General features: G+C 42.9%; 1 protein-coding gene across 12 annotated transcripts in view; it reads right to left on the bottom strand.

Moving 5' to 3' along the window:
* PPFIA4 (PTPRF interacting protein alpha 4) overlaps window positions 1–13,645 on the bottom strand; it is a 211,518-nt gene that overhangs the window by 59,120 nt on the left and 138,753 nt on the right. For 10 of the 12 annotated variants that reach the window (XR_008305632.1, XM_053243184.1, XM_053243185.1 and 7 more), the window contains 3 exons: window positions 12,361–12,492; window positions 5,157–5,219; window positions 3,254–3,345 (listed from right to left, as the gene is read on the bottom strand). Coding sequence is in view for 11 of the 12 variants with exons in the window: in XM_053243184.1 (XP_053099159.1) it covers window positions 3,254–3,345; window positions 5,157–5,219; window positions 12,361–12,492 (287 nt within the window). In the remaining variant the exon portion in view is untranslated. The remainder of the gene's footprint in view (window positions 1–3,253; window positions 3,346–5,156; window positions 5,220–12,360; window positions 12,493–13,645) is intronic. The other 2 variants (XM_053243192.1, XM_053243191.1) reach the window with 1 other exon arrangement.

The following is a 13,645-nucleotide window of genomic DNA, read 5'->3' as shown; positions in this document are numbered from 1 at the left end:
CGAATTCCCTCCTTTTGTGCAAGCAGAAAGAGTTTCAACTGATACACACTCACCTCTGAAACAGCCTTTGGCTCAAAAAACTGCCATGCTTTGTTTTGAAGCATCTCTCTATACATGAAAGGTATTTCTATATCACTAAGATTGGAGGTGGGACATGAAAGTGATCTGTTACTGAAACCTCTGCTGGTATTTAAAAAATAGTGCTTGAACAAGTGGTTTGTCATATTTGCCATCAGCTAGCCTGAATCCATTTGCAGCTCTTTCTGACCCCTCTGCTCTATAGGGAAGAACCAGGAATAGCCTAGAACCTGGACTGTTAATATTATATTTTGGCAGCGAATTCCCTTCATTGTTTTTGGTTCTAATTTCTTTAACTCCTATAAATTATACATTAACACAGTGGCCACACGTTCACCATGTCAACATGCCTCCTATTTCCAGAAACAGAGGTCAAACAGTAGAGAATAACTGGACTTGAGGTCTCCCTCTGAAGATTCTAGTTTCATCGTCTGAAATCTGGCTACAAAATTTATTGGTGTTACCTAGCATAGGAGTTTCTAAAGTTCTTTGCTTGAACATGCCCTCAACTTTCTCTTTTCACTATAATCCTTTTTGTCCAGCCTCAACTATTACTACGACTATTTATATACCACTTTTCAACAAAAGTTCCCAAAGCTGTTTACATAGAGAAATCATAAACAAGATGGATCCCTGTCCCCAAAGGGCTCACAATCTACAAAGAAACACGTTAGACACCAGCAACAGTCACTGGAGGGATACTGAGCTGGGTGTGGATAGAACCAGTTGCTCTCCCCCGCTAAATAAAGAGAATTATTATTATTTATTTATTTATACATACATACATTTATATCCCGCTCTTCCTCCAAGGAGCCCAGAGCGGTGTACTACATACTTGAGTTTCTCTTTCACAACAACCTTGTGAAGTAGGTTAGGCTGAGAGAGAAGTGACTGGCCCAGAGTCACGCAGCTAGTTTCATGGCTGAATGGGGATTTGAATTCGGGTCTCCGTGGTCCTAGTCCAGCACTCTAACCACTACACCACGCTGGCTCTCTATCTATCTAATAGAATCACTATTTTAAAAAGGTGCCTCTTTGCTCAGTTAGCAGAAATCATATTCATTTGTTCATTCGTTCTCTGAGCCAATTCACACACAGAAATCCTAGATGAACACAACACCCTACATATGCTGAAATAATAATGGTTGCACAGTTAAGCTGACAAAAATGGGTTACATGCTATCATGGTGAAAGCCAGCTGAGTCACACGATGACGCATGCTAAAGTAATAATGTAACCGCTTCACTGTTTGCCAGATTTTGCACAGATCTGTTCTGCCCATAATCATAGCATGCCTACCTGGTTACACATGCTTTGAAGAGGAGGAAAAGGCACAATCTTCTAAGAGCAGGAGGTATATTACATGGTGCAGGCAACTTACCAAAGGAATAGATTGCAACAAAGAGCACTTGAACTTGGAGGTTCAATATTTATTTTATAACATTCAAAACAATAATGTACTAATGAAATAAGCCTTACAATGTAGTATACTTAAACCATCTATGGATAAAGCAGAGCATCTGGTAGAAAATAAGACACATACAAGCAAAATAATGAGTTAGGCATGGATTCCACCTTATTTTGTAAAAAAGATCTTCAGATGATTTGAAACTCAAGGCCATCCCTGCTATGCTATCCACCAGTGAGACAGAGAAACAAAAAGGGTGGGAAGCAAAGCAAAGCAATTGTGGCTGGAGAGCTGCAGGTGCTTAGCTGTCATAGCTGTTTTGCTGGAAAGCACATTATGTGACTGCGCCCTCTTCTGGATTCACACAGGGATAGCAAACAGCTGGATTTTCCCTTCAACTACCTTTTATTAAGCCAGTTTAGCAATTTGAAGATGCAGGAGTGTGGGAAAGCTTTTTGTGATTTGATTTGTACTTCCTTCTACTATAATAGGAAACAAAAGCCTCCAATCCATATTAGTGAAGTGTCTGCTAGAAGCCCAATCTGTGGTCAGGACCTAAATTTACAGAAAAATATGCAGTGGTCAAAGCAGCCTCCTTTTCCCTATGAACTCCCCCAAATTGGCTCTGGCCATGGGTAGCACATCCATCTGTGACTGAATAACATTCCCAGGAGCAGAGGATAGCACATATATGCTAATCCTGACCAGAGACAGCGGGATTGGTTGTGCTGGCTCGGGAAAGCAGGAATAGTTCACTTCCCCTAGCCAATACATGGAGAAGAAAGAGGGGTTTGTTTTTGTTTTTTTAAGAACATGGAGCCCCCTCTTACTCTTTGAAAAGGTTGGAGTGGGGTGGGGGACAAGCTCAGGGGAAACATGCCCTTTGGTGTATTGTGTCTGCACCCAAATCCCTCACCCCAATGGTGACCTTGGAGGCAAAGGGAGACTGAGCCTTCCCTTCTGCTCTGTGAAACTGTGGAGAGAACTCTGTGGAACTGTGGAGAGAACTGTGGCAACTGTGGAGAGAAGAAAAAGCAAGAGACATGAAAAAATGTGACTGTGTGTAAACTTATTGTATTATTTGGAAGTCTGTGCCATGATTCCTTAGAAAATCCACGCAGCTAGGAATTCCAAATAAAACCCCATGAAACAAGAGATAAATCAATCAATCATCTTTGTTACGGTCTTTGACCAGCAAACGGCAAACATAAAAACTGTCTGCAAAAGCAGACGATTAAAATATTTAAATTATAAAGATTATAATTTAAAAACAGTTGATACCTATGAGGGCTGTGAAGACAGTGACTATAGGAGAGATAATCACAAAGAAAGCTCTACTATGAAGCAGCCATCCTGCAAGCAGAAGACCAACATTTCACCTCCTATGAAAGGTGACCATTTGGGATATTCCCACTTGGACTCAGGCAGTCTTCAAATGAAGAGTTCTGAAAACAATGTGGAAGTAACACCTGAGCAGCTTGTATCCAAGTAGTGCAGAAAACAACTAATAAACTGGAAAGAAAGTTCCCATAAGTTAGAATAAATGCAGCTACTTCTTGTGGCTTCTGCCTCACTTTGCAGAACTCAGGACTGCAAGAAACATCTCAACAAGGTGAACATTTTCCAAACACGACAACATAGCCTCATCCACTGGTTCAAAGAAAAACCTCCCAGTAGAGCGGTTATTCCCTGAGGCAGTTGATGGGTTCAATTAGTAACCTCCTGAAAATTTTGCCAGGCCATGGGGGAGGAACAGAGACTCCTTACCTTGTATGTACACTGTCAAGAAAAGATCCACTTCTTGTCTTTAACTGGTCAATTTCTAATCTCAACTTGTCGATTTCATCTGACAGCCTTCTCTGTTCAGAATAAAACAAAATATTGTTTCTCTGGACCCAGTATACTAATATTTTCCTAGTTTATACTACATACAAAGCAACCATATCAAACATACTTTAACACATCTGTGAAGTAAAATATCATGCAGGCAATGCTAGAAAATCATGCTGGAGGCAAAGCAAAGGAAAGCAAAGGACCTAGAGCAAAGAGGCAGGCAAAGGAGTGAAAAGGAGAGCACGAACTTCTTAGCTGTTGCATGATGCACAGTAGCGGTCATTTAGACACTGGTTTTGGTCCTCGGAGAATGCCTGTGATTGTGGCTAGCAAAGGATTGTTCCATGAGAAAATCACAGTTACAGACAGAATTAACCCTAAGAGCTTATCCAGAAGATCACAGAGTACAAGTCTCAGTTGCATTTTTTAAAATGATGATATCCCTCACAGAGATAATAGCACCAATTTTTGTTCACACATTAGAGATAGGGTGCAGCAAATTTGCTACAGGAATATAGTTTTGCTGCAGAGAGACAGCTGAGCTACTTTTCTCCCCCCACCATTCTGTAACACTTCTTAATAAAATGTATTGTTTTGCACTCTAGTCTTAGGAGAAGGGAAATGTATAGTGCTGGAGAAGGTTCAGAAGAACAAATCTGAACTCAGATATTTGTTTTAAAAAATACTTCCAGAGAAGAACTCCTGTGCTACTGCTGTAAATTGAGGGAAACCACTCATCCAGCAAAGAACTGAAAAGTGAATTGTGTCAAGGCAGTCTTTTGAGAAAGCCACTTGGGAACCTCAGGTTCACTCATTACAGAGACAGATTAGCCAGAGAAGGATTGTGCAGGCAAATAGAACTCCAGTGCTTACGATCATTGCTATCATGGGCACCATCTAAGAGTTGCCTGCGACAGTTGCACAGTTAACATTCCATATGGCAATCATATTTATTTATTTATCAAACTTCTATACCGCCCAAACTTTCATCTCTGGGTGGTTGACATATCACAAAAGGCTGAGCTAACTAGGGGAATTTTATTTTTTCAATAAGAAAATATTGTGAAATCTGAGTGCTAGGAAGACATCTCTGATGCAGAAGTGCAACCTAAAGGAAAATTAATACAATTGAATATTTGCCATGCAAAAATCACCACCTGGAAGTTTTTACACAGGGTTTTTAAAGCCCTTTAACTCGCATCTCCTCCAGAATGGAGGCGGTGCATTCACGTATCAGCCAGATTCACCTCAAAGTCCCTATGAAATATTGGGGAGCAGTTCACACACAATTTGGGTTTTTCACTGTGTATTAGAGTATAGCCCAATTTATATCCAGGGTAAAAAAAAAGAATCCACTATTTGCATCATTTTGGGGGGATAACTTCGAGTTCATAGTAAAGCCCCCCCCCCCAGTAAACTTGCATTAAAGCCTGCTGTGTGTAAAAGTCCCTGGAAAAGATTCCTGGTCTATAAGAAATAACTGGCTTTCCCTTAGCTGATAATCATGGTCACACTAGGTTTAACTTTCTCACAGCTTAACTTTCTACCATTTAATCCAGATCCCATTCCTGATAATGTGATATGCAGCACCTATATCTAGACAGAAAGGAGCCACCATAGCACACTGTGAGGACATTGTGTTAGCAGGAAAAGAATGCAGTTTGGTACTGGGGTTCTCTATCCCTAAAAGGAGGTGCTAGTACAGAAGTATCACAGACCAAGCAATCAACATTTTCTGCCATGCTATAGCAATGCTTTTCTCCTCAAGGCATTGAAAATGCACATTAACAAACATGCCAGCCACTCCTTAAACATAATGCCCTAGAGTGGCATTTACCTTATCATGCTGCTGCTCCTCGATCTGTTTTTGTGTATTTTCCAGTTCTTGCAATAATGTATTCTTGAAAGGCAAATATGAGTAATTATGAAGAGAGAGTGCAACTACTAATGTCAATCTAAGAAAAGGTACCCAAACTGAGTATTTGAGCTAATAAGCCTATAATTTAGAGTGCTGATGGGCCACTAAATTAAATTTCTCAGTAAACTGAGAAAAGGTACTCAAGTGGCTTTATGGAAAAACCTCTGAGGGGCCAGAATGAAAGCTACATATCAGAAAGGACAGGAGATATGCCAAGAAGGGCCTGGCATGATTACCACAGGCAACATTCATCATGACACCTATGCTTTGGCTACAGGCTGCTTCTGAGGGCAGTGAGAACAGCTAACTCATACCACGCCCCAGCACCAGAAAGCTTTGCAGTGCTGTAGGCAAAGCAGGTACTGAGTTGGCCATCCCGCATTAGGTAGTATGGTGCTGCACTTTCTAACAGGTAATGGTAAGTGTAAACGACCCAGCAGCTTTTACAGTAGTGGCCCTCACAACAGTTCATGGGGCCTCTGGTGAGACCGCCAGACCATATAACCACCATGCATCAAAAGTTAGACACTGATACAATTACAGGTAAATGTTATGAGGGAGGCCACAAGGGACATTTAAACCTGTAACAATCTGAACTGAGCAAAGGACAATTCTTCTTGCCAAGTTCCTAAACTAAACTGCACTAGAAGAGGACTGTTTCCCAGATGCCCAACAACCAGGCTTTCAGCCCAGAATATCACTCCCTAAACACACACACAATCACTTACACCTAGATTTAATGCTTGTAAAATGCTATTATTATTCACCACTGGCATAAATGAGATAATACAAGAGGTAATGGCCCATCAGCACTCTAAATTCTAGGCTTATTAGCTAGAGTGGAAGATTTGGCAATAAATGGCATTGAGTGCCATCCTTGTTGATGCAAGGAAGAGCTAGCTCCCCTGAAAAACAGGTTGCTTACCTGTAACTATTGATCCTTTGATGGCCCGGTATCATGCACAACATTGGGCTCTGCACCTGAGCAGTAGCCACCATGAAAGGATTTGTCAGCTCCATGAGGCACTCTGAACCCCTGCGTGGGATATGCTCGGTCTCTTTTGGCAGCAAAGCGCCTCTCTCTTCAGTTCCTGGATGGACAACATTGGATAGAAGCTTCTTCAGGCCACTGAAGGAAGAAGGTAAGTGTATCCAATAAGTAGGGAGGCTGGGTGAGTGTTGTGAACGATACTGGGCCACCAAAGAATGAAAAGTTACAGGTGAGCAACCTGTTTGTCCTTGTGGTGATCCAGTATCATTCCCAACACTGGGTGAGTAGCTCGCTCACTAATAGTAGGAGGTGGGATTTAAAGAACTTTTAAAAGCACAGAATGCCCAAAACCAGCCTCAGCAGCAGAGTAGATGCTAAGGGCGTAGTGCTGAATGAATGTTTGATCCGATGACCAGGTGGCAGCCTTGTGGATGTCGGTGAAGCTAGAGGCAGACAGGTGTGCAGCTGATCTTGATACTGCTCTCATAGAATGAGATGAGATGGCAGAGGGTGGAGTAATGCCTTGCTTGTTGTAGCAGAAGAGGACTAGCCTGGACTAGCCATTCTGACAGTCTTTGCTTGGAGACTGGTTTGTCCCTACTAGAGCCCCCAAATGCGACAAACAGCCTGTGAGTACACCAGAAGTTTTTAGTACATGCCAAGTAGTAGAGAACTGCCCTATGTACTTCCAAAGAGTGCAATGAGTATTCAAGTGGCATTACGGGGCCAGGAAAAATGGTGGGTAAGACGATGTCTTGATTGATGTGAAAATCCAGTACTATTTTTGGAAAGAATGACAGGTTAGTTCTCATTACCCTGTTAGGATGAAACACCATATAGGAAATGTTAATTCTTAGCGCAGCAAGCTCACTAATCATCCGAGCTGTTGCAATTGCTACGAGGAAGACTACTTTGAAGGTAAGCAACTTCAGGGAGGTTGATGGCAGGGGCTCAAAAGGAGCTTCAGTGAGTATAGAAAGAACCAGAGAAAGACTCCAGGGTTTCACTGGTTCCTTGACTGGAGGAAAAAGATTGTTTAGACCCTTTAAAAAGTGTTTACAGTCTGGATGAAAAAAAGGGGAACTGGACCCCCAACCAGGGAGCATGGCAGACTGTGCAGACATGTGTACTTTGACAGAAGAATTAGACAATCCTGTTTGTTTGGATCAAAGTACGATAGAATAAGATTTGGCGGCCCGAAGCTGAAGGAAGATCAAACGCCTTGTTTTGGCTACCATCAGAGGTCCACCTGCACTCTGTGCATGCTCAGTCAACAGGCAACAGAGTGAAGGGAAAACCAGTGCTGCAGCCCCCATTCTATTCTAGTTCCCAACATGGCTCATGGAAAAACTGATGTCAGAGAGTGAGCGAGCGAGAAAACCACACTGTAACTATTGAAGGAATGTAAGCTTTATTGTAAGAAAATGGAAACACAACTGGAGCATCTAGGTAATGCTCCATACAATGTTAGCAATACTTCGTAATCAAGTTCAAAGCACAATACTACCTCTCTAATGCTGCATGCATGTAGTTTGTTTCTAATCTCACTGAACAAATCAAACAAAAACACAGTTTCCATTGAGACGAGGAGGGAAGAAAACCAACTTAGATGAATGCGGGGGGTGGGGGGTGGAATACAAGCGAGGGAATGGAGAAAGGCTGGGAACCAGCAGCTCAGACAAGCAGTTCTGCTTATCAGTGACTGGGAGGGAAGAGGGGGAGGGTTTTCAAGCGGAGAATCTCCAGGAAAGGCAAAGGAGCTGCATAATTACCCATCTAGGCTTGGCAGTCAAGCATGGGATCCCAGTTCAAGTCACTCAAGCTGGCACCGAATAGGAAGCAGGCATCTCGGATCTGGGCCGGATGATGCTGTCATAGGAGACTTGCTCTGCATATCAGCTATGCAATATTATGCACTAGCAAGCTCTAGCAAGTTCTCTCTGCGAAGATACTCAAGAGCTAGACAGACAGACAAGGGGGATTGCTTTCCATATTGCTCTCTGCCATATTGCCCAAAGACAACTTCTCTTATAGGGTTCAGATTCTTAGATCTGCCCCTATAGCTTTCAGATGGATTTTTCCATGCCTGTCAACCTGGTACTGTAAACAATTGCTCTAGATTCAGCACACTTCAGTCACTTTGCCCCCCGGTCACCCCCTCTCCACCTACGTGGGGCTCTTATCCATACAATTCTGTCTCCAAAGAAACATGTAAACAATTTGCACAGGCACCTCAGTGTCTCTGTCTGGGTCTAAACAAGGAGGTGTGTCAAGGAAAAAACAAAAGGAGGGGTGGGTCCTCAAATGGGTGACGATCCGAACGCATGCACTTTGCAAACACATGTGGAGTGGTTGACAGCCCGAGAGGGAGAGCTATATGGGAAGATCTGGTCCCTGACTGTGAAGCTCAAGTACCTGCGATGATATGGTCAATTGGAGACTTGGAAATAAGTGTCTTTCAAGTCCAGAGTGGCGAACCACTCCTCTCCCAACAAAAGGGAAAGAAGCTACTGAAAAGTCAGCATACCTTGTGAGTATAAAGTTGTTCAGGGCTCGAAAGTCCAGGATGGGACAAAGACCTCCATCCCTCTTCGGCACTCGAAAATATTGGGAGTAAAACCCTGCCCATTGGTTCTTTGGGAAGACTGGTTCTATTGTTCCTTTGGGTAAGAGTTCTTGTATCTCTGCTTGAAGCGTAGGAGTTGCAGGGGTATATTTTACTTCCATGATGGGAAGTGGAGAGAACTCTATGGCATAGCTGGTGGAGATGATACTTAGTACCCAGGCATTGGAGGTGATAAGATGCCAGGGTACTAAGTAGGGAGTGAGCCAGATAGAGGAAGGAGCGGGAGCAATGGGCAAGGGTATGGAAATTCAAAGACTTTGCTTGGAGGCATCTTGTCCTCTAGGCTTGTGTTGTTGTTTTCCTCATTGTGTGAACAGCCTGCTTTGCCCTTGAGGGAAGGTATGTCAGAAATCTCTCCTGTCAGAGCGAGGGTACAAGGCCTTTGAAACCTTTGGTTATAGGGTGTGACACTGATGAAGTGGAGGTGAAAGTGTGAGCAGTGAATTTTGAAAATTTTTTTTCATTCGCTCCATCACATCATAAGTCTCTTTACTGAAAAGCCCCACCGACCCCATTGAAAGGCAAATCTTCAATCTTGTCCCGCATGTCCTGTTGTAACAAGGACAACTGAAGCCAGGTATGCCTGTGAAGCAATATAGCACTGGACATGGTGCGAAACTCAATCTCCGTCAGATGCTTAGTGAGGAGCTCTGTAAAAGGGGCTTGTAAAGGTGCCAGGGGCATCTTGAATGTCTGACTTAAATTCCTCCCAGATGGAGTAATGAAACTTTGCTATGCAGGCCATATAGTTAGACACTTTCATACAGAGGGAGGAGGAAGAGTACATATTTTGCCTCATCGGGTCTAGTTTCCGACCCTCCTTGTCTACTGGAGTAGAATGCCGCTTTCCAGATTTTGAAGACAGCGCACAGTCTACTACTAAAAAAACTGAGGGGAAGGGATGCTTAAATAAAAATTGGCAGTGCTCCACCTGCACTAGATAAACGTTCTCTAGTCTATGGGAGGTTGAGGCTGTAGATGACGGGGCTTCCCAAGCTGACTTAGCTGAGTTGACAACGATAGACAGCATGGGTAAGGCTGCAGGAGCAGACGTGATGGATGTAGACATAAAATCATAAACTGGGTCACTGACAGTTTTGGCCAGATATTTTAGTTCCAGGCCAAGTGTTTTTGCCATTTCAGAGACCTCAATTCTATAAGACTTGGTCTCTTCTGTGGAGAGTCCAGTGGGTTATTAGGGACATCATCATCTGGTGAGGTGCCAGATTGAGTCTCTGTAATAGTGGACTCACTGTCAGATTCCGATGCAGAAACAAAGTCATCTGAAATATGCTTGTCAGGTACCACAGGAGCAGTAGGCAGTAATAAAGGCTCAACAGGTTGTTCAGGCTGAAGTGGAACCTGAAAAGGAGGAACAGAAGGAAGTGCTGGAGCGGCACATTGGACTGGAGGCTGGGACGAGGATCAACAGCAAGTTCAAAAGGATTGGGGCCCAAAGGTTAAACCCTGAGGAACAAAGCAAGACCAGCTTGTTCAGTTTCCACAGATAGAATTCTTCATAGTCACTTGGAAAGGAGGATGAATGTCCCAGCATTGGGTCTTGGAATTGACCCATCCTGTGAATGAGGCTGTGGGTCCAGAACACCTGGAGAGCTCCAGTAATCTAGCCAATGTTGGTACAGAGATGGAGCCGGTAAATAAAAGCTAAGTTGCTCCTTCCAAGTTGACACAACTGGTGGTGGTCCGAAGAGGGTAAGGTGCTGCGGCATGAGGCACAACACTTAAATGTTTTCCTTGAGTCTATGAGGCCTGAGATGAACTGATCCAAAAGCAGCAGGCAAAATGTAGTCAAGGGAGTCAAAGCAAGAAAACACCACCAAAAAACCAAAACCAAATCCAAATGCTTGGCAGGAGAATAATTTAAAAAAACAGGCTGAAAGTAAAGGAAACAAATAATGAGGGAAAATGCTGTTTTATTGTTCCAGGAACTGAGATGGAGGAGCAAATCCCGAAGGAAGTGCACGCTGCAGTGGATGTAAAAGAACTGAAGAGAGATGCGCTTTGCTGCCAAAAGAGACTGAGTGTGTTCTGCATGCGAAAGGCAGGGCTTCAAAGTGCCTCGTGGTGCTGACGAATCCTTCCACGGTGGCTACTGCGTAGGCCTCAATGTTGGGAATAATACTGGGCCACCAGAAGGATCCAGAACTTCCTGATTCACAGAACAAGCACTCTGTAATCATGGAGATGATGAGCCCAGCTCGACGACTGCAATGTGTATTATCTGCTCATATCTTGATGCTGTGAAGTCCCAACTATATGGGAGTACCATCTGCTTCCATTTCAGTGCTTTAGTAATTCAAGGCGACACACAGAGAGCAGGGGGAGGAATACAAGAAGTGAGACAGGTTCCAGGCAACACTGATAACAAGAGAACTGGACAGCATTTGAAACGTAGAGGCATACCCATTCAGGAGCTGTAACTTGCACTGGCAGAGAGGCTCTTATACAAGCATCAGCAGGGCTTGCCAAAACCATGAATATCTTAGTGTGCAACATCATAGCCATAGGAAACCTCAAAGTGAAAAGGGACTCCTTGACACAATCAACATATACACTTGCTCAAAAGCTACCAGCCCAAACCACAATCTTTTCTTTATACCAGTCTACATACAATAACCCTAAGTATTTTGGACAGGTTCAAGACAGCTAACAAGTCATTTCACTCTAAACGCTTGAGGAACACATGGAGACTGTTTCTTCTTATTGAGCTGCCTAGTGAAGGTCTATCTTCACATATGTGGATGTTACTTTAATAGAAAGAGGAGGAAGTGGTTGGGGTACAAGGTAGGAAGTGAACTAACTGGTGTATATGCCCCCCCCAGATTACATAAAAATATTTTATTTGTATAGTCATATCAACAGAAGAGACCAACTTCCCCTTCACAAATATGCGAAAACTCAGCACTTCTGTATCAAAATAACAAGAGCACTCCCAAATCTCACCCCCGCCAGAATTATCCACTCTCAATTTTTTTTTAATTTCACTACATATACCTTGAACAACTACCCAAAAGCTACTCCATGAGCATGGAGTAGCTATGTGAAGGGATCTCATCTATGAAGAAGCCTTGCACAGTAAGAGCATCCCAAAAGTCAAGTGATGATTCATGTTTAATGTGGTAGCCACTGAAATTATATCAACCAAGCACCCAAGAGGCATCAGCAGGGTCCTTTACTCCTGCAGACTTGGTAAGAACACAAGAGGAATTCCAGCCCTTGCAGTCCATAAACTTGGACTGGTAGGAAACAAGGCAGGGACCCCTCCCTCACTGACAGTCTTCATGATTCTCTACTCTGGCCAGTACTACAACAATATTTTTCTTTAAATCAACCAACGATGAACCTGTCCTTACACTACTTTTGAAAGAGTCACGCCTGCACATAGGGTTAACTAATCAAAAACAATGGCCTGATCCATCAAGATGCTTCAACTCCTTAAAAAAGCCTCCTTGAATACAGCATAGTGAATGGGCCAGTCACAATACCTTCTCTTCCAGGGCTGCCATCCGCTCTTTCAAGTGAAGCTGAAGCCGCTCATTGGACTCACTTAGCAGTCTGTCCACAGTATCAGACAGCCGCTTGTTATGTTCCTCATTCATTTTCTCCCGCTGACGGGCCTGTGGGGGAAATCAAAATCAGACAAACAACTCCAACCAGATTTGCCTTAAGACTGCTGTAAAAATAGCCCTAATCATGAAGAGAGAGAAAAATCCCAGATATTATCCTTTAATCAATCAATCATTTTATTTACGGCCATAAGCCAAACAAGATTAAAACTTTAGACTGTTACCATGGATAAATATACAGCATAAAATAACTAAAAGATACACAATCAGCCTTATAAAACCCCATGACGAGAGGTCAGTTTCATAGCCCCATATAAAAATTTAGCAACCAGTTTAGTAATACCCACATTAACATCAGCAAGACATAAATTAAGATAAAATGAGTCAGGCCTGCCTGATCCTTTATTTTATCTTGCTCTTTTTAATGTGGCAAAGATTTCACAATTATAGCTAGACTACTCATTGATTGAAAGAGAAACAAGCTATCTTTGGTCCAGCTGCATCAATTTCTACCAGGGGGAAAACCCAATCTTAAAGTACCTTAAGGTTCACCTTCTCTATTTATCTCCTATATTGGGCAGCAGTGATATAGGAAGGTGCTGAAAGGCACCATCTCCTACTGTGAGGGAGAAGGCAATGGTAAGCCACTCCTGTATTTTACCAAGTAAACCACATGGCTCTGTGGTTGGCAGGAGTCAATACTGATTTGACAGCACAACCTTTCCTTTTTCTCTATTTATATGCCTTCTTGCACATTCCATTCTTTATCTGAAGCCCTGTTTCTAATACTGCTGTCTGGTGACGTGAAGTGAGCATCCGTAGGAGGAGGGCTTTTTCTACAGCCGCTAGTTAGCTCCCACACTGCTCTCCTTTCAAAAGATTGTGGAGATCTGCCTCTTTCAAAAGGCTTTTGGGCAGGGGTAAGGGCTGCTATTGGGTCAATTTTCTTTTGTGGCCAACACAATATTATTTTATAATTATTAGGGTTTTTTAAAATCATTGTGATGTATTGCTTTGTTTTTAGCACTGTAACCTACTTAATGCTGAAACCTATGAAAAAGAGGGGGATCCTTTTAAAAAACAATATTAATTGCACAGAACATTAGAGGTGAGCTGCTCCATTCAAGTATGGGTTCTAGAAGACAAGGGTGGCAAACCTTTACTGGCAACTATTTCACTGGTTTGATTTCCGGTTGGCTAGGGG

The sequence above is a fragment of the Hemicordylus capensis genome, chromosome 4 (assembly GCF_027244095.1).
Source record: "Hemicordylus capensis ecotype Gifberg chromosome 4, rHemCap1.1.pri, whole genome shotgun sequence".
In the NCBI taxonomy this organism is placed as follows: Eukaryota; Metazoa; Chordata; class Lepidosauria; order Squamata; family Cordylidae; genus Hemicordylus; species Hemicordylus capensis.
Note: the sequence above shows the minus strand (reverse complement) of the source record. Positions and strands in the feature narration are given on the sequence as shown.